This window comes from Drosophila takahashii, chromosome X (assembly GCF_030179915.1).
Source record: "Drosophila takahashii strain IR98-3 E-12201 chromosome X, DtakHiC1v2, whole genome shotgun sequence".
Taxonomy (NCBI): Eukaryota; Metazoa; Arthropoda; class Insecta; order Diptera; family Drosophilidae; genus Drosophila; species Drosophila takahashii.
The window spans coordinates 19,032,056-19,056,338 of NC_091683.1; the positions used below are offsets into that span (position 1 = coordinate 19,032,056).

General features: G+C 45.4%; 1 protein-coding gene across 1 annotated transcript; it reads left to right on the forward strand.

Annotated features, from left to right (window-relative positions):
* Positions 1-933: 933 nt before the first annotated feature.
* Positions 934-22,931, forward strand: LOC108060913 (uncharacterized). Its single transcript, XM_070219253.1, has 10 exons — positions 934-2,183; positions 2,286-2,752; positions 4,641-5,905; positions 12,024-13,705; positions 14,414-14,770; positions 16,516-16,717; positions 16,788-16,951; positions 17,033-18,969; positions 19,939-20,777; positions 21,781-22,931. The coding sequence occupies exons 1-10, from the start codon at positions 2,054-2,056 to the stop codon at positions 22,874-22,876; spliced, it is 8,139 nt and encodes a 2,712-aa protein (XP_070075354.1). The 5' UTR covers positions 934-2,053; the 3' UTR covers positions 22,877-22,931.
* The last annotated feature ends 1,352 nt before the right edge of the window (positions 22,932-24,283 follow it).

Genomic DNA, 24,283 nt, shown 5'->3' on the forward strand with positions numbered 1-24,283 from the left:
ATAAATAGTTTCGATTCTCCAGTAAAATCGAAAACTGTTGCAACTCTAATGTCAAAAACTAAAATCTCACCACTTTGCAATTTTTCAGCAGCATCTCCGGTTGAAAATTTTGTTGATATTGACGGTAAATATATTTTTGTGGCAGTGCAATCGCGACTAGTATCCACCAGCAGAGTTCTGGTTATCGTTGTTGTTCTTGTTTCTGTCGTCGTCATCTCAATTCGCGAGTGCACACACACACACACACACATGCAAACGCGGACTGGCAGGGACACCCGCATACACACGCACACAGCAAAGGAATCGGAATCGCGACATCAAAAACAGCGACAGGACACGACGTCGACGTCGCGACTTCAGCGAGCTTTTTCGACAGCCAAACAGAGAGAGAGAGAGAGAGAGCGACAGCGAGAGAGGGAGGGAGAGTGTCGGCGAGAGCGAGAGAAAGAGGGAGAAAGGCTCTCCGTAATCCAGAGTGTATGAGTGTATGTGTTTTTTTGGTGGGGCGGCGAGGAGAGGGGCCTTTGGCGGCTTCGCAGGACTTTTTCGCAACGGAGAGCGCAGGAGGAAGTTGGACTGCCGCCGTCGACGTCGCTGCCGGCGTCGCTGCCTCGAGTTGCGACTGCGGCGAGGACATACACATAAATAAAAAGTCCTTCATTCCGTCGCGACCAGCGAGTAACGGCATATGAGCGCTCGCAGAGAAATCGCTAATCACGAACGGCGGACGACAAAAGCCCAATAAGAACAGTGGCAGAGAAGGAATAGGGAAAAAAGCAAAGAAAGCTGTTAAATAATTGAAAAAGAAAAGCGAAAGATCGCTAAAAAGTGTGCTAACTATTTTTTTTGACAAGTTATTTTCGAGTGAAAAGTGAAAAGAAAAGTGTGGAAAACTGTGTAAGAAAGGCCAGCAGCAGGGCAGCCCAAGGAGCAGAAGAAGGCGAGGCGTCTAGCGCAGCCCACCACCCCCAAACGCCACCCGCCAACCCACTCGCCCAACCCCCTCCCCCTTTCGCTGTTTCCCCCACAAGGCGAAAACCGCCACCGCCTCGCGCGCTCTCTCTCTCTTTTCCTTTGGGTGCCACACCAATACACCAGCTCACACACACACACACCCTTGTCCTCCAAAAAAAAAATATGAAATAGTAACGAAATTATCGAAACAGCGAACACAACAATAACAACAAAATATCTGAGCAGCCTGCCAGTCGCTGGTGAAAAACAAAAGAAAGCTTCGAAAACAACTCGAATCAATTGCATTTTTTGTTTATTTTTTTGTCCGTAAGTGTTTGGTGAAATAAAAAACTTTCGAAAAAGAAAAATTCTTTGAAAAATTCGCAACCTTATGTTATGCGTGTGAGTGTGTGTGTGCGTGAGACTTGGAGCAGCAGGAGCCATCATAACAAGCCAAGCTCTCCTGACCACAAAAACCAAACCACAAGCCAAGAATGTGCCACAAAAACACACATTCCAAGTGACAGGACCCCCGATATTTAACTAATACATTAATAATAGTAAACCAATAAAAATTCCAGGCTACCAGGCTAAAACAACAAGATATCCAACAGAGTTTGCAAAGTAAACATTGACCAGAAAAATATTCATAAAAAAGTTTTTAAAAAATCAGGAATAAAAATAATATAACACGAAAAAAAGGGAAAAAATTCCCGAGGCAGAGTTGCCACCCGGTGCGAAAGAAGGGAGCTTCAAGCCAGCGAGTGGCTTTCGGCGAACGGTACTTTTTTTGTATTTTACTGCTATTTCGCGCTTCCCCTCCGTCGGCGTCGCCGTCGCCGTCGCAGTCACTGTTGGCGTTGACGTCGACGCAGTGGCAGTAGCAGCAGCGGCGGTGCTGCCGCTGATAGATATTCAGTTTTCCATTTTCCCCCCAAACGGATCTTTAATATTTCCCATAAAATAAACATACGAAAAAAATTAACAGAGAAACCAGTCGAAAAAGCTGTAGAAAAGCAATGCAACAACAACAACAAGAGCAGCAGCAACAACAACAAAAAGTGTAGTGGGTCGCACGCGCGACTTGTGTGTGTGAATAATGAAGAAGAAGCAGAAACAACAACAACAGCAGCAGCAGCAGCAGCAGCAGCAGAGGCAGCAGATCAAGGCGCCATCGGAAGCGGAATCGGAGGCAGACCGCCCCGGCAGCAACAACAACAACCACTCGCGTCGCAGCAGCGCCAGCAACAACAACAAATAGCAAAAACTGAGCAGCGTTCGGCAAAGCGCAGCAACAGCAACAAAGGCAACACTGAAACTAACAGCAGCAGCAACACCAATTGCAATTGCAACAGCAACAACCAAGCGGCGACAGGCGGTAAACAGCAGCAGCGGCGGTAGCAACAACAACAACAAGCGCTGCAGTCGCAGCAGCAGCAGCAGCAGCTGCAGTAGCAGCAGCAGCAGCAGCAGCAACGCTAGCGTCGGCAGCGACGCCAGCAGCATGTCCAAAACAAGCAGCGGGCATCCCAATGCAGCAGCAACACAAGCAGCAGTAGCAGCTGCCGCCGCCGCTGCAGCAGCAGCAAGTGCAACAAATGCCTTGAATGCCGCCAATGCCGCCGATTTTAGTGCGTTCGACTTTAACGATAGTTCCGATAACTCCGACACGCCCCTGGTGCCACGCCCACCCTTCCTGAGTCGCGCCGCTGCAGCGGCCGCAGCAGCCGCGGCCCTCACCATCAGCAACAATTCGGCGGGCTCGGCGGTCACCCCCAGTCCCAATGCCTCCGTCGGGGTAAGTTGCATCCGTAGCTTCGTTAGCATCTATTTCGTTAGCCACCTAAGCCAAGTTAGTCGCTAGAACAAGTTAGCCACTAAGAACAAGTTAGCCACTAAATCACACAGTCTCTGCTATCAATCACAATCACAGTGAAGTAGAAGTTTCCGACCCAACAAATTTTTTATATTTGTGATCAGCATCACTAGACGAGTAGATCTAGCCATGTCCGTCCATTTGTCCGTCCGCCTGTCCGTCCGTCTGTCCGTCCGTCTGTCTGTCCGTTACTACGCAAACTATTCTCTCAGTTTTTAAAATATCGGGCTTTTTCAAAAGACTTCCTATTATTAAGAAGGAACGAGAGAGCAGCTAACCAGCCGAAGATTATATATCCTTCCAATCATTCTTATTAAAGTAAAAATCACAAAATTTTTAATTTCGTATTATTTTGTCATTAATTTTTTCTATCCTTCCTATGGCACCTATATAGTATTGTCGTACGATTTTATTTAAATTTAATTTGAAATTCGGAAATATTAAAAAAAAATCATATCCCAGAGTAGGAGAGAATACAATTAAAATCAGGGAATCTATAATATGTTTCCTTTTACTTTTCCATTAATTTTCCAATCATTCTTATGGGAGCTACATATACATATGTACATATAATAAAATCATTCGATTTGTATAAAAAATTCAGAACTACTAAAAAATTGTCATTCCCAAGCGAATACCCGAAGCTAGCTTTCTTTCTTGATTTTTAATAATTTTACCGATCTTTCCTGTGGGAGCTATAAGACATAATTGTCCAGTTGGTTTCAACTTATATACTACCTGCAATAGAAAGAAGACTTTTGGGAAAGTTTTATTAGTTTGCGTAGAAGCTTACGGACAGACAGACGGACAGCCGGACATGGCTAGATCGTTTCGTCTAGTGATGCTGATCATGAATATAGACACGATATGACTAGATCAAGCTCTTTATAAGAAATACAAATAGGATCTTCTGCCTCTATTGTTCCTTCATTTCTGCTGATCTGTTTGGGTCATTCTTATTGTTATTTTTATCCCATAATATATGCACTCTATTAAAAGTAAAGGATTTTAATAGAGTGCTTATGTAGGTGAATCCATTGGCTGGATCTTTTGTCCAAACATTAATGAACTCGGTTGTTGTTGCACTTGTTGAAGATATTCATCCCATTTCATTTTTGATTGATATCACAATGTTCGAAAGTAAAATGAATAACAAAATAAAGTTGGTGCTTGGACAAACCCACAAACTCACTTTTAGGTTTCCATTTAAAAATAATACCGTTCGACGTGGATTTTTTGTTTACCTTTCATTGATTCGTTTTTAGACCAGAAACGGGAGTCATGATCGGCTCCCCCGCTCTCTTCACGTTCGGTTCTTTCACTCTCACCCTCTCTTCGCATTCACTCTCCCACTCTCGCAATTCTCCGCAGCTTCCAGCGTTCCAGCGGGTCTCTCACATAAGTTAAGCTTGTTTCTAAGTCAGACTTCGTTTGGCGCTCTAACCGAAAAGTTCTCGGAGTGTTTCTTCTTTCGCGATCTTCGAATTGCTCTTATTTCAGCGACTGTAATCTGTGATCCGTTTCTGTATAATATTAATATCTTTTTTGAAATTTCTTAATTATTTTTCCAAACGAGAAAAAGTTAATCTATTTTATTAATAAAATTTCCTATTATATACTTAATTTTAAGGGATCTACGTATTCACACTAAGGGGCAATAGAAAAAACATTTAGGGCCAAGAAGCTATTAAGAAGTATTAAGCTAAGTTTTAAGGCCAACATATCCATAGATTAGATTTTAAGCTAACCTTTAATCTTGCTACGGTTAAAGTAATAATTTCTAAATGTATTCCCTTCCAACCTTCCCCAGACTTTCCGCACCTCATCACCTGCCGTCGGCGAGGAGGAGGACGATGACGAGGAGGATGACGACGAGGAGGACGAGGAGGAGGAGGAGGAGCAGGAGGTGACTCAGCAGCAGCAGCAGCAGCAGCAACAGCTGGCGGCAGAGCAGCAGCAGCGGGCAGCGGCGGCGGCGGCCGTAGTGGCAGCGGCGGTCAGTGCGCTGCACAATGGCAACAAGCAGCAGCAGCACTACAACAACAATAACAACAACAATAACGGCAACGGCAAGTCGCGCGATCGCGACGATCATCTGCAGGCGCAGCAGCAATCGCAGCAGCAGCAGCAGGAAGATGAAGATGAGGACGAGGATTACGACGAGGATGAGGAGGAGGACGAGGAGGAGCAGCAGGGAAATGGGCATGACCTCACGCCCACGGACCTGCGACATGTGCTGCCCTCCAGCAACCACGAGCAGCAGCAGCAGCAGCAGCAACAGCAACACCAGCAACAACAGGAGCCAGCTGGCTACGAGGACGAGGGCGAGGATGAGGACGAGGATGACGAGGACGAGGACGAGGTGGGGAGCAGCCACCTGGACAGCCGGGCCACCCTGTCGTCCGCCCACCTAAACAGCGCTGCGGCCGCCGAGAGCAGCGGTCTCCACATGGCGGCGGCGGCGGCGGCAGCAGCGGCAGCAGCAGCGGCGGCGGCAGCGGCTGCCTCGGCCGCCAAGCTGGGTGCCCAGCTGGAGCAGCAGCAGCAGAATGCCGCCAGCAATCCGAATAACAATGCCTTGGACATGGCCACGCCCATTGCCCCGCCTCCGCCCAGTAGCCTGCTGGGCGGCAACAGCAACACCAGCTTCTCCACGAACAACAACAGCAACCATGCCCTCAGCTCGACGCACGGCAGCCTGGGGGCGGGTGGCCAGGGCACCCAGTGCAGCAACGATCTGATGGCCGCCAGTGGAGGCGGTAATTCCCGCGGCGGCTCTTCCCTCGGAATGGGCATCAACCCCTCCAGTGCGGCGCTGCAGCAGCAACATCAGCAGCAGCAGCAGCAACAGCAGCAGCAACATGGCAGCAGCGGCGGCGGCAGCGGCGGAAGCAGCAGTGCGGCCAGCGAAAGGCGCAAGTACCGGCATCAGAACTACAGCAAGAACATCTACATCGGAACGAAGAACGCCGAGAAGTGGGAGCACATGCGCACCCGGCTGCAGTTCAAGAACGACGTCGAGTTCGTCGCCTACCTTCTCAACCTGGCGGACAACGACACGGATCGGCTAAACAAGTGAGTAGAACTGAACAATAGTATTGAAAATTAAGGGTCAAGGAAATGTGGTACTTAAAAAGTATGCAACCAAGTCCTAGATCCGCTACTAACTAAAATATAACATTTCTAGAAAAGCGCTATCATTTAACTACACAAAAAAAAATCGATTTGAATCGGTGATCGATTTTACGTTATGTGGTATCAATTTTTTTAAAGTTAGAGAAGTTAGAAAATCTCCGAGAGAGAGTATTCTGCAAAATTATATTATTTAATATCAGTTTTACCAGTATTTCATGTTAAAAACGATATGCATATGCATAAACAGAAAATTAAGCATGGGCATATCGTTTTTACGGTAACGTAAGCAAGGTATATTTAACCACTATACTTTTTGTAAAAATCGGTGGTAAAAATTATCTTAAAACTTGCAAATTTTGGGAAATAAAACCTGTTTTGTATCAAACCCCACTCTAAATTGTCGATAATTCCAAGCTTTTAATTTATTCCCATCTTAATACTAGTTGCCCTTGCATTCTTAAAAAGTTTCAAACTAAACCGTTTTTGAGACACTTGGGTGACACTTTTGGGTGGTTAGTAAAGCTCTGTGCAACAGGTACTTAGATGTTTATTTACCCAACACCGTTGAAACATTTAAATGTTTGACCGGCATTATTAAGTTACAAAGGCTTTACAGTTTATTTAACGGTAAAAAGTGGGATTGCACATGATATATTTTTTTGCCAAAGAAAAGATTTTAAGTAAAGATTTTTGACACTGGCCACACATCATCATCATATAATCCTTGGCACAAAGCTCACAAGAAAAGTAAAAATCGAGTTCCGAAAAGCCTTATACAAAATAGTGGAGGTATCTGAAAACCAGGTATAGCCTTCCTTTCTGGTTTCTTGTTCCATCTGGTTCTGTTAATTAACCTCGTCCCAAAGGAGGAGACAAAGGTGTGGAATCGACTGGAAGTGGGAGATATGGCAACGCTTCGCTGGCCCATCATTGTTGATAGTTGTTCGCAGATATGTTTTCATACACACAGAGAGCTTTTTGGGCACCTCAGAGAAGGAATGGGAAAAAGGGGGATTTTCCGAATGGTGGCTCAAGTGCCACGGGAGGCGGCAAAAGGCGAAGAAGAACAAGAAGCTCGGTGGGGGAGCGGTACAAAAGCGATCCATGTAAAAGCGATTCATGCCCGAATGCATCCTGGCAGCCCCCAAAAAAAAAAAAAAAATACCACCACCCTCCTCCAACAACTTCAACCCCTTTTGGCCGCGTGATACAAAAGGCACAAATGCGGTACTCATGCGGTTGCATGCAACGGAGCTTTCATGTTGCTGCCGCCTTTGCCTCTGTAGTCACCATCCATATTCCGTATTTTCCGTATATTCCGCATATATTCCGACCATATTCCGTATATTCCGTACTTTCCCGCTGTGCTCGACTCGTAGTCGTTGTAGTTGTAGAGCTGTAGCCGCCATGTCAGCGGAAGCGGAAAAAGCAACACACTCACACACAGGCGCAAACTCAAGGAAAATGGCAAGGGGTTGCGGGTTGGGGATTGTAGGGGATGTGGTTGTTGTTGCTGCTGCCAGCTGCCTGCATTTGCATGCCATGTTGCCAATCGCCCACTTACACAAACATACAAATACACTGAGAAAAAGCGGGGGGATACACAAAGGACATCGTTTGCGAACAATGATGCATTGTTCGACAATCAAGAACTGATTTCAGCTTTCACAAAATGATGATGACAGTTTAGTTACCATAAAAGTATTACAAATAACAAATAAAATTTATAGAATAATTATAATAAATACATTTTTTCTATACCTTGATATAAGCCACTTTTGGGAAAAGGAAACAAATATCAGATGAGGGCGATGTTTCCTTTTATTTCAAAGTTTAGAACTGTAGAAAAGTAAATGTTCTTATATATCTAGAACTGCTATATTTATTTAGCTTCTAATCCAAAACTTCCAAAATGGAAATTAAAATCATGTTGATAAACTTCATAAAAATGATAATATTATTAACTAAAGAATACTATAGGGATTCTTATATATATTATATATATTTTATTTATATTTTTTCTCAAATATCTATAGAGGTAATAAAAAATTACCAAAATAAAAATTAAAATGATGTTATTAAACTTCATAAAAATAATATGAATAATATACAAAATAATATAATTAATCAACGAATCGGTATAATATGTATGTAAATAATATAATTAATCAAAGAATCTGTATAATATGTACATATTTTTTTTACCAGTGTAAAAACGAGACAGAGATAGAGGGGGCAGACACGCACATACACATGTGACTGGGAGGCTCCTTCGTATCCTTGCAACGTGAATGCGTCGCGAATTCTCTTCCCTTGCCCCACATTGCCACTCCCCCTGCTGCACCGCCCCCTGTGCCACGCCTCGCTCTTTTTGTTGCTGCTGTTGCATTGCAGTCGAGCGCGCCATTTGGCGCTTTGAATAAGAGAGGGGAGTTGGGTTGGGATTGCCCCATTCCAATCGCCATGGCCAAATGCAAAATCCCAATGCAGAAATGTCTGAATCTCAGTTGTGTGTTCTCCCTTCGCCTCTTCTCTGCCTCCTCCTCTTTATCGGCCACTTCCTTTGGCATTGGCTGGCATGCGAAGCGAATGCCACAAGAAGGAGGCCGTTGGCAGGATAACACACATAGCCACACTCGCGCATCCGAGTCCTTTTGGGTCGGGAGCCTCGATTCGATCATTAGAGCATCTGAACACGTTGCACCGCATGTGAGAGCGACTGGCGAGGCATCCAGTTTCGGCCAATTTCGTCCTTTCGTGGCCAACAGTCGCTGAAACTGTGAAATTGATTTCATTTCACTTGAAAAATTCAATGCTGATTAATATTTATTCAATATATGAGCATTGCACATAAACCGATTCTGAATTGTAAATAATTCTAAATGAAATCCCCCATAATCCAAATCCACTGCGTAGATTTTTGAAAGATTTATAACTTACTTTATTTTTGCTTATGTAGATGGACTTCCTTAAGTAATTTTTTTAATTTTTTTTATTTTATTTTGGGTTCTATTAAAGGATACAAAAGCAGTGAATTTCGAAACACATTTATAGACTTTTTTGATCTGCCATTTTTAATTCTTAATTAAATTATATATGGACTTTCTTAAATATGTAATTGTTATAATTTTTTTATATTTTGGGATACAAAAGCCGTGAATTTCGAAACAAGTTCATAGGCTTTTTTGATCTGTCTTTCTGAATTCCTAATTAAATTATATATGGACTTTCTTAAATAATTGTTATAATTTTTTTCTATTTTGGTATACAAAAGCAGTGAATTTTGAAGCATTTAGGGTTTTTTGATCTAGCATTCTTAATTAAATTTAAAACTTTATATAATTAGAAATATGTGCACTTATTTCAATTTTCTGACGATCATATCAAAATTTAGATCGAAGTAATATTAAGTAAGAGAAATTATTATAAATGATATTACAAATTTTGGCAGATTTTTCTAGACGCCGAATCTCGCATCGGCATTCGCACATTCGCAGGCTTTCACCCACTAATCAGCAGCCTCTCCTTCGCATCTTCTTCAGTCTCATCACAAACACAGAGACACACTCGCACAATAGATAACATCTAGCCAACCCCCTCCCCACAACCCTGTGCCCACCACCCACCACCCCCTAACATCCCAATCCCAATCACACCGTCGTTTCCTTTCGTTGCCTTTTGCCAATTCGCATTTCGTATACGCCATGTCGCCAATTTCTGCGAATTTTCGCCAAAAAGCACAAAATTGTTGTGCGATTGTCTTTGTGAGGGTGTACAAGTATGTGTGTGTATCTGTGTGAGCCTCGTTTGTGTCGCTGACTGTGTGCTTAATGCGCCAACGAGCACCGCACACGAAACAGAATCCCAAAACTCCCCAGCCTCGAACCGAGCTAGGCCACCCAATAGCACCACCCACTCACCACCCACTCGCCACCCACTTGCCACCCCCCGCTGGGCCCTCAAGCAGCACATTAATGGTAGAGACACTCGCATTCACCAGAATAGGAGCCCCAACCCAACGGAATGGAACCCCCATCGTCAGAGGATGGAACTGGAACCAGGAATATGCTCGCTCTCTGCGGTCAAAGCATCGCGATGATGGGTTGGGTTCGGTTGAAGGCAAGGGGGTGGTTAGTGGGTGGAAGGTTGAGACAAAGTGGAGCAGGGTAAGTGGATACCAAGAGGGTGGAAGGATGGAAGGACGGCTGGCTGACTGGGTGGCTATAGGGCAGAATAGAACGGTATCGTTTGCTGTTGCCGCTGTTTTCGATATTGTTGTTATGTTTCCAAGGTGGAGGATTTAATGAACGATAACACAGGGCGGGGGGACATAAGGGTGGGCGGAGATTAGGGGGAGGAAAGGAAACCATGTGGCATGTGCAGCATCTAGAGTTCCAGAGTTCAACACCGACAACGTATCGCACTCGATGCGACCGTTGATGAATTTCCCCCGCACATGTATTCAAACGGGGGGAAATGGAAACTCAAAGGTTGCCCGGCTAGCGGCTGTGTAATTGCATTGCCCCCCATATTTAGCCATTGCTTTCGAGCAGTTGGTCCTTTAAAATAACCCACCCAACAACTAGTTGCTGAAAACCGAGTTTTGAAAAAATGATTCTAGAACATGTTTAGATAATATCTTGAAAATGTATCGACAGTTTGCTATTTCACGGTATTTAATTTATGTTCTCTCTTCAAAACATCTATGTTATCGAATCAATATTGTCAAAATATCGAAAATATCGATAATTTTCTAGCTCTAGTTAGGTTGTTTAGGAATTTTGTAGCATGTCAAAAATGTATTCAGTTACTGGTATAAAGAAAATATACCAGAAAGGTTTCAACTGATGAAAATATGATAGGGTGCAATTATAATATTATGTGTAACACATTCCAAGTAAAACATCGAGACAACCCATATAACTTTATAAGCTTTAATTGCTATCTAGAAGCCCCTTTTCTTAAGATCATTTCAACAGTATTTCTAGTAATGCTGATCATAGCAGCCAATGTTTCCATTTTTAAGCCGATAGTGACAACAGAAAATCAATCTATAGTCAATATTTGCTGAAAAATTACAGTATTACGACATACCTAGGGTATCTGGGTCTTCGTACCGATTTTTTTTTTATTCCAGCTGTGGTCCAGACTTTTCCTATGGCGAGTCCACCATTTCCGCCTTCCTCCTTTCCCCCCTTTTGACCCCCTGAGCGGCACGCGAAACAGCAAGCAAAGCGTAAGCAAAATTAATTAAACGCAAAGGCGACAACAACAAGGACAGCAGAAAAGGGAAAAAGGGAGGCGAGAAGAGAAGGACGACTTCTGGTCCTGGCAGAAGGAGGGCTGGGCCATAGACCAGAAATAAATATATTCCATCGACCCACTTTCACAGACCCCGCCAACTATCCCATCAAGTTGATACTATCAACCATGCGCGGATCCACAGGGGATTTGGGGGATAGATTGCCCCCCACTTCCCCACTTGGGTGAAAAATGAAAGGAAATTTGGTACTCAAAAAGTATGCAACAAAAACTTAGTTTTGAAAACCCCCCACTGCTACCAACAATTTTTTTTCAACTTGGAACCAAAAATATGTTTCGATTTTCAAAAACATTTCCATTTAATGGTGAAATTATTTAATATTTAAATTAAATTTTAAATTTCACTTGACCAATTCTTAACTCTAAAATACTTCTTAAAAAAGTAAAAAGGTAAAATGTTTTTATTTTTATAATCTTAATGCAATGAAACATTCGTCATATAACCTAAACCAATTTATTTTAATTTATTTATATGATATTCGTTATATTCAACAACTCCCGGTTCTTAGTTCTAAAAAACTTGTTAAAAAAATAAAAATAAAAAAACGTTCTTATTAATATTATAATCTTAATATTAATTAAATCTGAGGAAGAACGTGGGTGAAACAATTACAAGAATTTCTACAAACTCTCTAAGATTATTGTCAAAGTTTCTCAGGATTGTTTCCAGTGTATTCGCAACTATCCATTCAACCCACTCATTGTCCTTTTCTTATCTCTTTCTCTTCTCCTGCAGCCTGCCCCCGCCCTCCCCGGCGAACACGCCCACCAAGGGCTTCGACGGCAACTTCAAGCTGGAGCCGAATCTCAGCGCCAAGGACTTTGCCGCTCCCCCCGAAGCCTCGATCAACGGCAGCGTCAGCGGAAATGGCAACGGGAATGCGAGCGGAAACGGAAACGGGGACTCCACCTCGGCGGCCTCCATTCCGATGGCCACGCCCACAGCGCCGCAGCGCAAGCGTTACAAAAAGCGCGTGCAGTTCAGCTCGGAGGCGCTGAATGGTTTTGGAGGGAAGGGATCAGGAAAGGGATCGGGATCGGGAGGAGGAGCATCTTCCACCGGTTTCACCTACGCCAAATCCAAGAAACAGGAGGCCAAGGCGGCGGCGGCGGCACTCAAGGCCGCTGCCGCTGCGGCCGCTGCCTCCTCGGCGCTGCCCGAGGTCCTCGACTGCCGCATCGCCGAGAAGATCAAGAGCGAACTGGAGGCCAACAGCAAGGAGTCACTGCCGAATGCCCTGTGCCTCAAAAAGGCAGCTGCAGCGGCGGCGGCAGCAGCAGCAGCGGCAGCGGCAGCAGCGGCGGCCAACGGCAGCGAGGAGGAGGATGAGGACGAGGATCAGCCGACGACGACGACGCATCCGCACCTCCTGCCCGTCGTCCTGCCGCCCAACGTCGATGCCGTCGACGGGCTGTCCATAACCGCCAGCAACGGACAGGCGGGCAACTTCCATGTGCGCTCCAAGTCGCAGGGCTCCAAGAAATCGCAGGCGGCCAAAGCGGCGGCAGCGGCGGCGGCGGCGGCAGCAGCAGCGGCGGCCATGATGCCGCCCAACTCCTACGACGAGCACGAGGAGGAAACGGGAAACGCCGGAGGAGGACTGGGCAACGAGGAAGACGACGAGGAGGACGAGGAGCTGGACGAGGAGGCGCTGGCCCGCGAAATGAAGATGGAGCAGAACTTCGTGGAGGAGGAGGACGAGCACGACATCGCCTTCCGGTCGCAGCAGTCCTGCCGCGAATGCTCCATTGCCCACGACCACAAGCTGTGTCCGCTGCGGAATGCCTGCGGCAATGTCACCGATGCCGTCGATCTGGGCGAGTGGATCGAGCGGCGGAATCTGGAGGCTTTGGCCAAGCTGAAGGCCGATGCCCAGCGGCAGGCGAAGAGGGCCAGCGGAAGGCAGCGGCACGAGGACGACGACATGGAGGACATGGAGGACATGGACATGGACATGGACGAGTCGTCGCAGCTATCGGAGCTGGAGACCAAGCCGCTGATTACCTTCGCCGAGGCCTCCGTGCCGGCGGAGTTCGAGCTGCACAACGTGGAGCCCAATGTCACAGGGGTCTTTGCCCGCACCGAGGTGAGGGCCTTCACCAAGCTGGGTCCGCTCATCGGCCAACCGGTGCAGACCGGCGAGGTGCGCGAGGGTAGCGACATGAAGTGGATCTTCGAGATGTGCGAGGCGGGAGCGGACAAGTCCTATCTGCTGTGCTGCGACAATCCGAACGCCTCCAATTGGCTGCGTTTCGTCCGGCCCGCTCCGAGCTACGAGGATCGGAACGTCAATCTGGTGTCCATCGATCGGCAGGCGTACTTCGTCAGCTGCCGCGACCTGCGCAACGGAATGGAGCTGCTCTACTGGAGCGACGACTGCAACACCATGTGGCGCAAGAAGCACACGGAGAAGACGAGTGAGTAGACGGAGTGGTCAATGGGATCGGCCTGGTATTATATTCCAGTATCCTAAAGAATTCGCGTTTCTTTTTTAAATGATAACTTTTTGCTATGTTGTAGGTGATCAACCATCTTTTGTGAGACCAATTATAAATTTAAACTATTTGCGCAATCGAGCTTGTCTAATAATCGAAATTACTGTATCCTGAAGAATTCACGTTTCTATTTTAAATGATAACTTCTTGCCATATTGTAGGTGATCAGCGATCTTTTGTGAGACCAATTATAAATTTAAACTATTTGTGCAATTAGGCTATTCTAATAATCAAAAATCCTGTATCCTGAAGAATTCGGGTTTCTTTTTTAAATTATCAGCGATATTTTGTGAGACCAATTATGATTTTTAACTATTTCTGCACTATTGCAGCTCTATAGCTTTTCTAATAATCGAAGTTCCTGTATCATGAAGAATTCGCGTTTCTTTTTTTAATTATAGCTATTTAAATAATCGAAGTACACAATTCGCGTTTATTTTTCAAAAGATAACTTCTATTGTAGGCCATCAGTGATATCTTACCAAACCAATTATCTATGTTAATTGTTTCTGCTTTATGATCATTGTAACGTTCGAAATGCCTGAATCCTGAAGAATTCGCGTTTCGCTTTTCAATGATAACTTCCTGAAATAAAGACTAACCACCCCGTTCTTCCACCCACCAACGCAGACTGCGGCGGCTGCAACCTGAAGTTCGAACACCCCCTGTACTACCGCACCCACTGCTCCGTCTTCCACGATCCCTCGATGAGCCTGACTATCCGCAAGTACCACTGCAAGGTGTGCGGTGAGCCGGTGCTGGGCAAGGATAATATCATGAAGCATGCGGCGGAGAAGCACGACGGCAAGGGCGCCTACCAGTGCCAATTCTGCAGCAAGTTCTTCCTGCGGCTCAACTACCTGGAGATGCACCGCACCTACGGCTGCGCCTCGAATCCGAATCGATCGCGGCCCGTCTGCGATTTTTGCGGCCGAAAGTTCTGCCAGCCGCAGAAGCTGAAGGCGCACATTAAGCGCATGCACAGCGGTAAGTTGCCAGCGCTGGATCCCAAAATCTAGACCGTAACCGTGTGATCGTACACCCATGCGTATGCGTAACCTAATATAACGTAGCCGCATCGTAGGCCAACTGACTGCCATATCGTATTGTATCGTAAGCTCGTGTATAGTCGTATGTCGTAAATCATGTATAGCATATAGCGTATAGTATATAGCTTCTGCATAAAACAACATATTTGTATATCGAATCGAGTTCACAGTTGCCACAAAACAATTGATACAAATACCGAATGGCTACTCTTAATGCTGAGATTTTTATTTTGCTATAAAATTTATTATTTATTCAAATACAGTTTATGTGGCAACCGTGACCTTGCATCACTAATGTCAACACACGTACAAATATTATAGACCTACACAAAAATGTCCTATGAACAAATATCGTAAAGAGTCGCTTAGCTGTAAAACTAGCCCTACCATCTAAGCCACAAACACCTTGAATCACCACCACAGCAACACCCGCGATATGTGTAACACTAAAAGCATCTGCGATCGCTCATCTCTCTTTAGTTGCCTAACTTTTTTGTTATACACCGCCTAAATTGGTTTATACTTATACTTTACTGATCCTTTGTTGGTTACCTGCAGTTCGTATTCCGTTTGTATATGCTATTATTCATTATTGAAATATCGTATGACATTCACACATTTAGATTCGCACTGAAATGACTGAAAATTGTTGATCAGCTTAGTTAATAAATTGTCCATGGACATTTCAATTTTGCAAATATAGATAAATAAATATTAGATTTCTTATATATTTTTTCATTGAAAGGTTAGAAAAACGAACCAAAGCAATCGAATTTCATTTTTCACAAGCTAAAAACTTTTCATCAAAATACTATTTTTTAAATAAAGTAATCTCAATTTATCTACGAATATTGAAAACGATAAATCTTAAAAGTTTCCTAGGAAAACTGTTTCAGTATTTTTAATCAACTTTTGCAACACTCTATTTATTTACCTCGATGGAGGCTATATTTGCGGGGAATTCCCAAAAATTTCCCAACCCAAGGATTTTCAGAAAAAAATTAAAAAAAAAACATGTACATTTTTATCTTTAGGGGGCATTACAGGCAAACGGATTCATGTTTTGTTATGCAGTCAACATATTTTAAAAGTCCAATCTTTTAATTTTCAAGCCACATAATCAAAATAATTGTAGGATTATTTTTTAACGGAATTATAAACGAAAGAAGACATATCCTTATGTTTACGATAAGCATAAACAAAGTATATGTCTTAAAATTGTGTGTCAAAGCGAATAAGATTTAAAGGCATTAATCGAGTTAAGTGTTAGATGTTGCATAGTGTAATTAATAACAGTCCTTCAGTCACAACGCATATTGAGTAATAGCCCAGTTAGTAGCCTGCATTGTGTAACCGCTTTTAGTGAATGATTTGCCTTGGTTTTGATTATTATTTTGTCATTCATTGGTTTCATAGATTGATTGCTAGTCCTAGTCCTAATTCAAATCCTAATCCACTCCCTAACTCACCTCACCAGATCCCCAAACCGAAGATCTTGTGATCCTGTGCCTATTGTGATTCGGCTTTTATTTTATGTTCGTTGTTCGTTCGTTGGTTGGTTGGTTTGTTCGTTCGTTCGTTGTTGGGTTGCTTTCTGGTTTCTGGTTATGGATTATCACTAAGTTGTTCTTTCAAAATCACCACAATCCGAAATTTCATTTTCTTCATACAATTTCATTTTAGATATGGCTGAAGTTTTACGAGATTTTCAGTGTAAATTATGTTCAAAACTTCTAGGATCGCGAGCGGCATTGCAGCGCCACTCGAAGGAGGTGCACAGCCGCAACTCGACGGTGGTGAGCTGTCCGCGGTGCCAGAAACTCTTCCAGAATCGCAGCAATCTCAAGATCCACATGCTGACCCATTCGGGCGTCAGGCCGTTCAAGTGGGTGTTTTTTGAGCTATCTAAATATTATAAAATTATTATCTAATGCAATATCTTTTATCTGATATAGATGCGCCGAACCGGAGTGCAATGCGGCCTTCACCACCAAGCAGTGCCTGCAGTTCCACTACAAGAAGGTGCACAACTACACCCAGGAGCAGATGCCCAAGATCGAGCGGAGCGTGGCCTACACCTTCGACGCCTACTCGGGCGGCATGAAGGTGGACTTTCTGGGTAAGCAGTCGGCGACGGCGACGGCTAGCACGCAGCCACGCCCTAATGCGTCGTCCGTCGTCTCCCCCTCCTCGTTCACAGAGCAAGCACCGCGCCGGCGGCGCAAGAGCCTCGAGGACCAGAGCTCGATGCTCAGCGGTTCGCTGCAGAGCGACGCCGAGTTCAGCGACGACAACCTGTTCGAGGCGATCAAGAAGAGCGGCAAGTCGATCAAGGATCTCTGCCGCAACGAGCCGAATCTCTCGCTGCTCAGCTCCAAGATCTCCAGCATATTCGGGGACAAGGTGGCCTCCGTTTCCTCGGCTTCGGTTTCGGGTGGCGGCATTGGTGGCGCCACCTCCTCGGGCGGTCGCAAGCGGAAGCGCAAGAAGGAGCCAAGTGCCGCCGCGCAGCAGCAGCAGCAGCAGCAGCATCCGCATCACCACCACCAGCAACACCAGCAGCACTCGCAGCAACTTTCGCAGCAGCAGCAACACGCGCAACAGCAGCAGCACTCGCAGCAACATGCCCAGCAGCTGCAACATGCGCAACAGCTGCAGCAGCAACACTCGCAGCAGCAGCACCACTCGCAGCAGCAGCAGCACTCGCAGCAACATCACCACCACCAGCAACACCAGCAGCTGCATCTCGATCCGCAGCAGCAGCATCCGCAGTACGGTCATCCCCACCAGCTGCACGCCCATGCGCTGCCCCACCAGCAGCAACAGCAGCAGCAGCAGCAACAGCAACAGCAGCAGCAGCAACAGCAGCAGCTGCACGGCGATCCCGACGACGAGGAGGTGGAGCAGGCACGCCTGGAGCAGGTGCGTCGCAAGCAGAACGCCCAGCTGAGCCTGGTCGAGTCCTTCCTGACCACCACCGCCCAGCGGCTGAGTGCCCAGCAGCAGGTGCAACAGGTGGTGGCCGCCGCGGCCGCTGTCTCGGCCATGGCCGGTGCTGGCGAGGATCCGGCCAAGCTGGGCCACATGATGGGCCACATGGGCGTCGGCGTGGGCGTGGGCATGGAGGAGGAGGAGGACGACGACGAGGAGGATGACGATGCCCATTCGCATGTCCATGCCCATCAGTCGCACCACTCGCATGCCGCCCACTCGCATGCGCACGCCCACCCGCACCACGCCCACTCGCACTCGCACGCCCACCCGCACGCCCAGCATCCCGGCGCCCAGGGGGCGGGCGGTCAGCAGCAGGACTACCGCCATGCGGCGGCCATGAACGCAGCGCTTGGCCAAAATCTGGTGGTCAGCAAGGGCAGCAAGAAGTGGATCCAGGAGGTTCAGGACTCCAGCGATGTGGGTGGCGAGGGTTCCGGAGGAGGAGGAGGACCAGGAGGAGAAAGTAATGCTGCCTGCGGTCAGCTGGCCGGCGGTGGTTCCGGTGGTCCTGGCGCCGATCTGGGATTCGCCGTGCCTCCGAGTTCGGTGGATGAGCACAGCAAGTTGCTGGGCCAGAATCGCGACTTCCTGGCCCGCCTGATGAGCAGCGCCAGCGCCAGCCACGCCCATGCGCACGCCCACGCCCACGCCCATGCCCACGCCCATGCCCACCAGACGCACCCGACCCACCAGCAGCTTCAGCAGCAGCAGCAGCAGCACAGCGCCCACAGTCGCGAGGAGGACGAGAACAGCTCCTTCCTGGACGTCGTCGAGTCGAACAACAATGCTGCCGCCGCCGCTGCCGCCGCCGCCGCTGCAGCTGCCGCCATGTCGCATTATGGAGGAGGCGGAACGAGCGGCGGCGGGGGGAGTGGCAGCGGGGGCGGCAGTGGCGGACAAACGCCGACGGGTCCGGCGACTGGTGGCACGGTAACCGGCGGCGATGAGCCCCAAATGCAGATGAACTCGCTCGCCCACTCGCAGTCCTTCATGAGCTCCTTCTACAACAACGCCAACGCCCGGGTGGGCGGAGTGGGCGGCGTGGTCGGCGTGGGCGGGGGCTCGTCCTCCGCCAGCATGCTCGTGGAGGCGGCCCTCAACTCCGTTGGCAATATGATTGACAGCGAGAGCAGCGACCTCAAGGTGAGTGTGATTTTAATAAACCCTGTTTATACATACCTCTTAATAATATTCAATTTCATAGATAGAACATTTTACACTTAAAGAAAACGTGAGAATAAAGTGCAATTTTTGTTGTTAATATCAAATTATTAAAAATGGGGATGTCTCCCATACCCAAATTAAGATAATTTGCATTTAAAATCCATTTAAACCCTGTTTATACCTCATGTTAATATTTAATTTAACTGAATTTAATTTCATAGAGAGAATAAAGTGAACTTTTTTTTATTTTTAAATATAAAATCAATCAAAATGGGGATATTTTCTTTGCCCAAATTAAGATAATTTCCATTGAAAATTTTTTTTGTTTTTTATATTAAATCAATCAAAATGGGGTTATTTTCCTTACTGAAAGTATGATAATTTCCATTTAAAATTAGTAAGTTATTTAAATATTTAAAAATCTTTTAATCTTCTGTTAATGTTAGAGTAATTTATAAATTGTGTAATGTAGGCAAAATGAAAATATTCAATTATACAACACCACCGAGTGGATTTGAACTCGTGCCTTTTATAAAAATGTTCATGTTGAGCATCCTATAAAAAAAATTTAGGTTTCAATTATAAAATGCGCGAAAGAAAAACTTATTTTGAATAAATTATTATTTCTATTCTTTGGTCAAACCTATTTACAATACAAATTCATAAAAAAAGTTTACAAATTTTTTTTTTTAATTTTTAAAATAATTCCTATGCGTAAATAAATAATGTGAATCCTTTTTTTTGGAAACACGCCAGCAAAGGAAGTCGAATAAATAATAACATTTGTATTGTCATATTACATTTTTTTTTAACTTTTAAAATACTTCTTATGCGTTAAAAAAGGGAAGTTTAAAATACTTTTTTTTTGAAAACGCACCCGCAAAGGAAGTAAAATAAATAAAAATATTGTTTTTATATCATACTAAACCCATTCTGACTGCCCCCCAGGTTCCCACCGACAACCACATAAACAGCGACAGTCCGATGAGCGCCCACGTGGATCCCGAGTCGCAGCGCTTTGGAGCGGGCAGCGCTGGCGGAGCGGGTGGCGGAGGAGGAGGCGGCGGCGGTGGAGGAGGCGGCAGCAGCGGAGGATCCTCGGGCGGGGCGAACGGAACGGGCATCGGCGGAGCTATGGACAACCTGGAGAACGAGCTGAAGATGATGAAGAACCTGGGCAGCTTCCCGATGCAGATACCGCCGCTGCCGATGTTCCAGGGCGCCTGCAATATATCGCCGAGTGCCTCGACGCCGACGAATCCGCAGAGCAACCAGAACCAGAACGACGTGGATGTGGATGCGGGCAGTACGCCGCGTCCGCAGCATCCGGACTCCGATGGCTTCTCCTCGTCGCACCACCGCACTCCGCCCTCGCCGCCGCCGATATCGCCGGGTCGCGATTACGGCGGAATGTTTGGAGCGGGCAATGGAGGAGGAGGAGGAGGAGGGGGTCCCGGATCGAATAGCACGCCGGCGGGCAGCTCGAGCGGCGGAGGAGGCGGTGGCCCCGGCGGAGGAGGCGCCAACAGCATGTCCGCCTCGTCGCCACTGCCCGCTTTGCAGCCGCAGCGGCGGAACGCCTCCAGCGTGGGCAGCACCTATCCCGAACACGAGCTCATCTCGCCCGCCTCTTCGCCGAGCATACCGCGCTACAACTTCAACGGCGACATGATGCGCCACAAGCGGGCGGTCCAGGAGCAGGAGCACCAGGAGCGCCAGCGGCAGAACATCTCGCGCCACAACCAGATGTCCAGCGACGAGGAGAACAGCATCATGCCCCAGAACAGGTGATGATCTGGATGACGTGGCTTATATTATTCAGCTTTTATACTTTTAATAATGGAAAAATTACTTTAATATTATTATATTGCATCCGCGGGTGTATGTACCTAATAAAACTAAATATATTATTTATGGTTATTATTTAATTATATACTTTCAATTATAAAAAAAACTTATATTTTAATATATTCGATTGCAGAGCATATGTACCTTATAAAACTTAATAAATTATTTGTGTATATTTATTATTTAATATTATAATTATACTTTCACTTATAAGAAAATTACACATATTTTATTATATTCGATGGCCGAGTATATGTACATGTTTTAAAAAAACTTAATGAATTATTTGGATTTATTTATTATTTAATTACATACTTTCAATTATGAGAAAATTACTTATATTTTATATGTAATTCAAAAATTTTAATTTAAACTGATTTGTATGTTCTATATGTTTTTTAATGTTTTGTATTTAATATTATAGTTTTGTTGTATTTTACTTAAATATGATGCTTAAATACTATTCCATTTTTTACAATTTCCTATTTTTTCACATATGTGATTGTGATCTAATATGTGATTTGGTCTAATAAATATGATTTAACACGTATAAAATATATGTTTTACCATGATTCAAACATTTTAATTAAAATTGTTTTGTATGTTCTATATGTTTTTTATTTAATATTATATTTTTTTTGCATTTTACTTAAATATGATGCTTAAATACTATTCCATTTTTACAATTTCCTATTTTTTTCACGGCTTTTGGTCTAATATTTGATTTGGTCTAATAAATATGATTAAACATACAATATATGTTTTACCATGATTCAAACATTTTAATTTAAAATGATTTTCTTGTTTTATTATATACAATAATATAATATTATATTTTTTTGTATTTCATTTAAATATGATGCTTAAATACTATTCCCTTTTCTTACAATTTTCGAACTTCCTACTCTGTTTTTGGTCTAATATTCGATTTGATTGCAGCAGCGCCGGGCAGGACATGCGCATGAAGTTCCCGCAGTCGCAGATCGACCTGATGTACTCCAAGTACGAGAGCATGGCCAGCAACCTGAAGTACAACAGCCAGGAGCTGGACTCGCCGGCGGAGTATCGCCAGGCGGGCGGCGGCGGCGGTAACGGGGCGGTCAGCGCGGCAGCGGCGGCAGCAGCGGCCGCGAGTGCGGCCAACGATCTCTCCGACCTCCAAGGCCTGGACATGAGCTCCCGCTCGAATGCGGCGAGCAGCAACTATCACCACAACTTCCAGCTGCCGAGCAGTCGCTACCACCACCACATCTACGACATACTCTCCGATCGCGAGCAGCAGAGCCAGCAGGCCCAGCAGGCGGGCGGCTCGGTGGTGGTGGGTGGCGGTGGCTCCGGCGGCGGCGGCGGTGGTGGTGGTGGCGGCTCCGGCGGCGGTGCCTCCGTGGTGCACCAGCAGGAGCACGGCCACGGGCAGCACCATGCGATGCAGCAGCACCAGCAGTCGGCGGCCGCCATGCACAACATGCTCAGCGAGCAGCTGGGCGAGCAGGAGCACGACCAGACCACCTCGGTGGACCTGAGCAGGACGGCCAACTATGTGGTCTCGTCGCCGCCCCAGCTGCCCTACAATCATCCCACCCACCACGACATGCTGCGCATGGCCTCGCTGGATTTGACGCCCAACACGGCCAACATGGCGGTGGGCAACAACCGCTCCTTCCTCTCCTCGCAGATGCAGCACCAGAGTCGCGAAAGTCTGGAGCACCACCGGCTGCTGTCGACGGTGGAGCAGCATCGCATCCTCGCCGCCTCGAATGCCGCCGCCGATCAGCACCGCCTGCTGGTGGATCCCACCGCCCATCTGCTGATGGAGCAAAACAATCGGCTCCTGGGCACCGCCGATCAGTCGCGACTCCTGGGCGAATCGGCGGCGGCGGCGGCCCAGAACCGGCACATGGCCAGGAGCTTCGGGGCCTATCACCAGGTGGCGTCCAGCAATTACCATCCGGGCGTGAGGCCACCGCCCGTCCTGCCATCCGCCAACCATCATGCCTCCAATCCGTCGAACTACCACCCCTTCCCCGCCTACTACTGAACGGCGAGGGGGCGTGGTCGGCCGGGATAAAGTGCACTTTGTGGGGAGGACATCCTGAAGCGAGTAGTTTAATTTTTAAAACTAAAAGTCTAGTTTCTTTGAGGCCCGTTTATTCAATTGTTGCAGTTTCCAAAGAATTTGCGTTTTATAATGTGTTCAAAAATCATAATTTTAAAAATTTAGATCGTACATTTCCAAATATTTATCAAATTGATACCAAAACACATTACATTTTTAAAAGATTTCTTTTAATATTTGAATATTTTAATGTTTAAAAACATTTCATTTAAAAGATTTCTTTTAATATTTGAATATTTTTATTTGAATATTCCTTAAAAGTGTTTACATTTTTAAAAGATTTCTTTTAATATTTTCATGTTTAAAAACATTTCAAAAACGCTTACAAATCGTTGATTCTTTGGAAAAATGTTATTTAAATTATATTTTTTTAAATTCCCATATAGTCAAACAGTATTTGCTTTTCACACGATTTTCCAAATCCCCTGAAACTAAATAAAATTTCGAATTTTTATTTTCGAAATGTGTGCCAATACGTCTAAGTGTAAATTTTTGATTTGCTTCTCTGACATTCGACGGCAGGCTGGCCGATTTTGTACTTGTACACAATATTATTAGATATGTATAGTTGTATAGGAAGCATAATTATAATAATAAAAAAAAAGAATATATATACGAGAAGCCCAGAAATTAATGCGACAGAAGAAAAAAAAACACAGAAAGCGATCAAAGACATAAGCCTGATGCGAACATTTTTTTAAACGCAAATTCACCGCTGAGTTTGGATAGAAAAAGGTAAATGATATAGGAAACGATGTTGATAATAATATTTTTACACCAAGTGAAAATAAATGCATATAAACGAGTACAAAGTGTTAGAAGAGGACGGAAACAGCAAAATCCCAAAAATCGGCTTTCCTGTAAAACTTCTTCTTCGGCTTTTCCCAACCCACATCCAAAATCCAAAACTGCGTATGCAAACTCAGCGATCAAAAAGAAAAAAGGCACAACAGGATGCACACACTATATATGTAAAGCAGATATAGATATATACGCGACCGATCAGGAACTTAGCTCAAGCATCTTAACATCTTAACTTCGAAGTCTTTTTTTTGTACTATTTAATTATAAATAATACGCATCCAGTATGGAGTATGGTATAGGGGCTATATATCGATATAAACTACCCATAACTGTACTAAATGGTATTTGTATAACTAAGTTATGGTTTAATGTAAATTATTAAATTTATATAAGAGTGCAGAGGCGATAAAGGAGAGGAAATACCGCATAATGAAACGAGATAAACACCACATACCGAAATAAAAATAAAACCCATGATAATAAATATAAACACACACACACTCCACACCCACACCCACACACTGA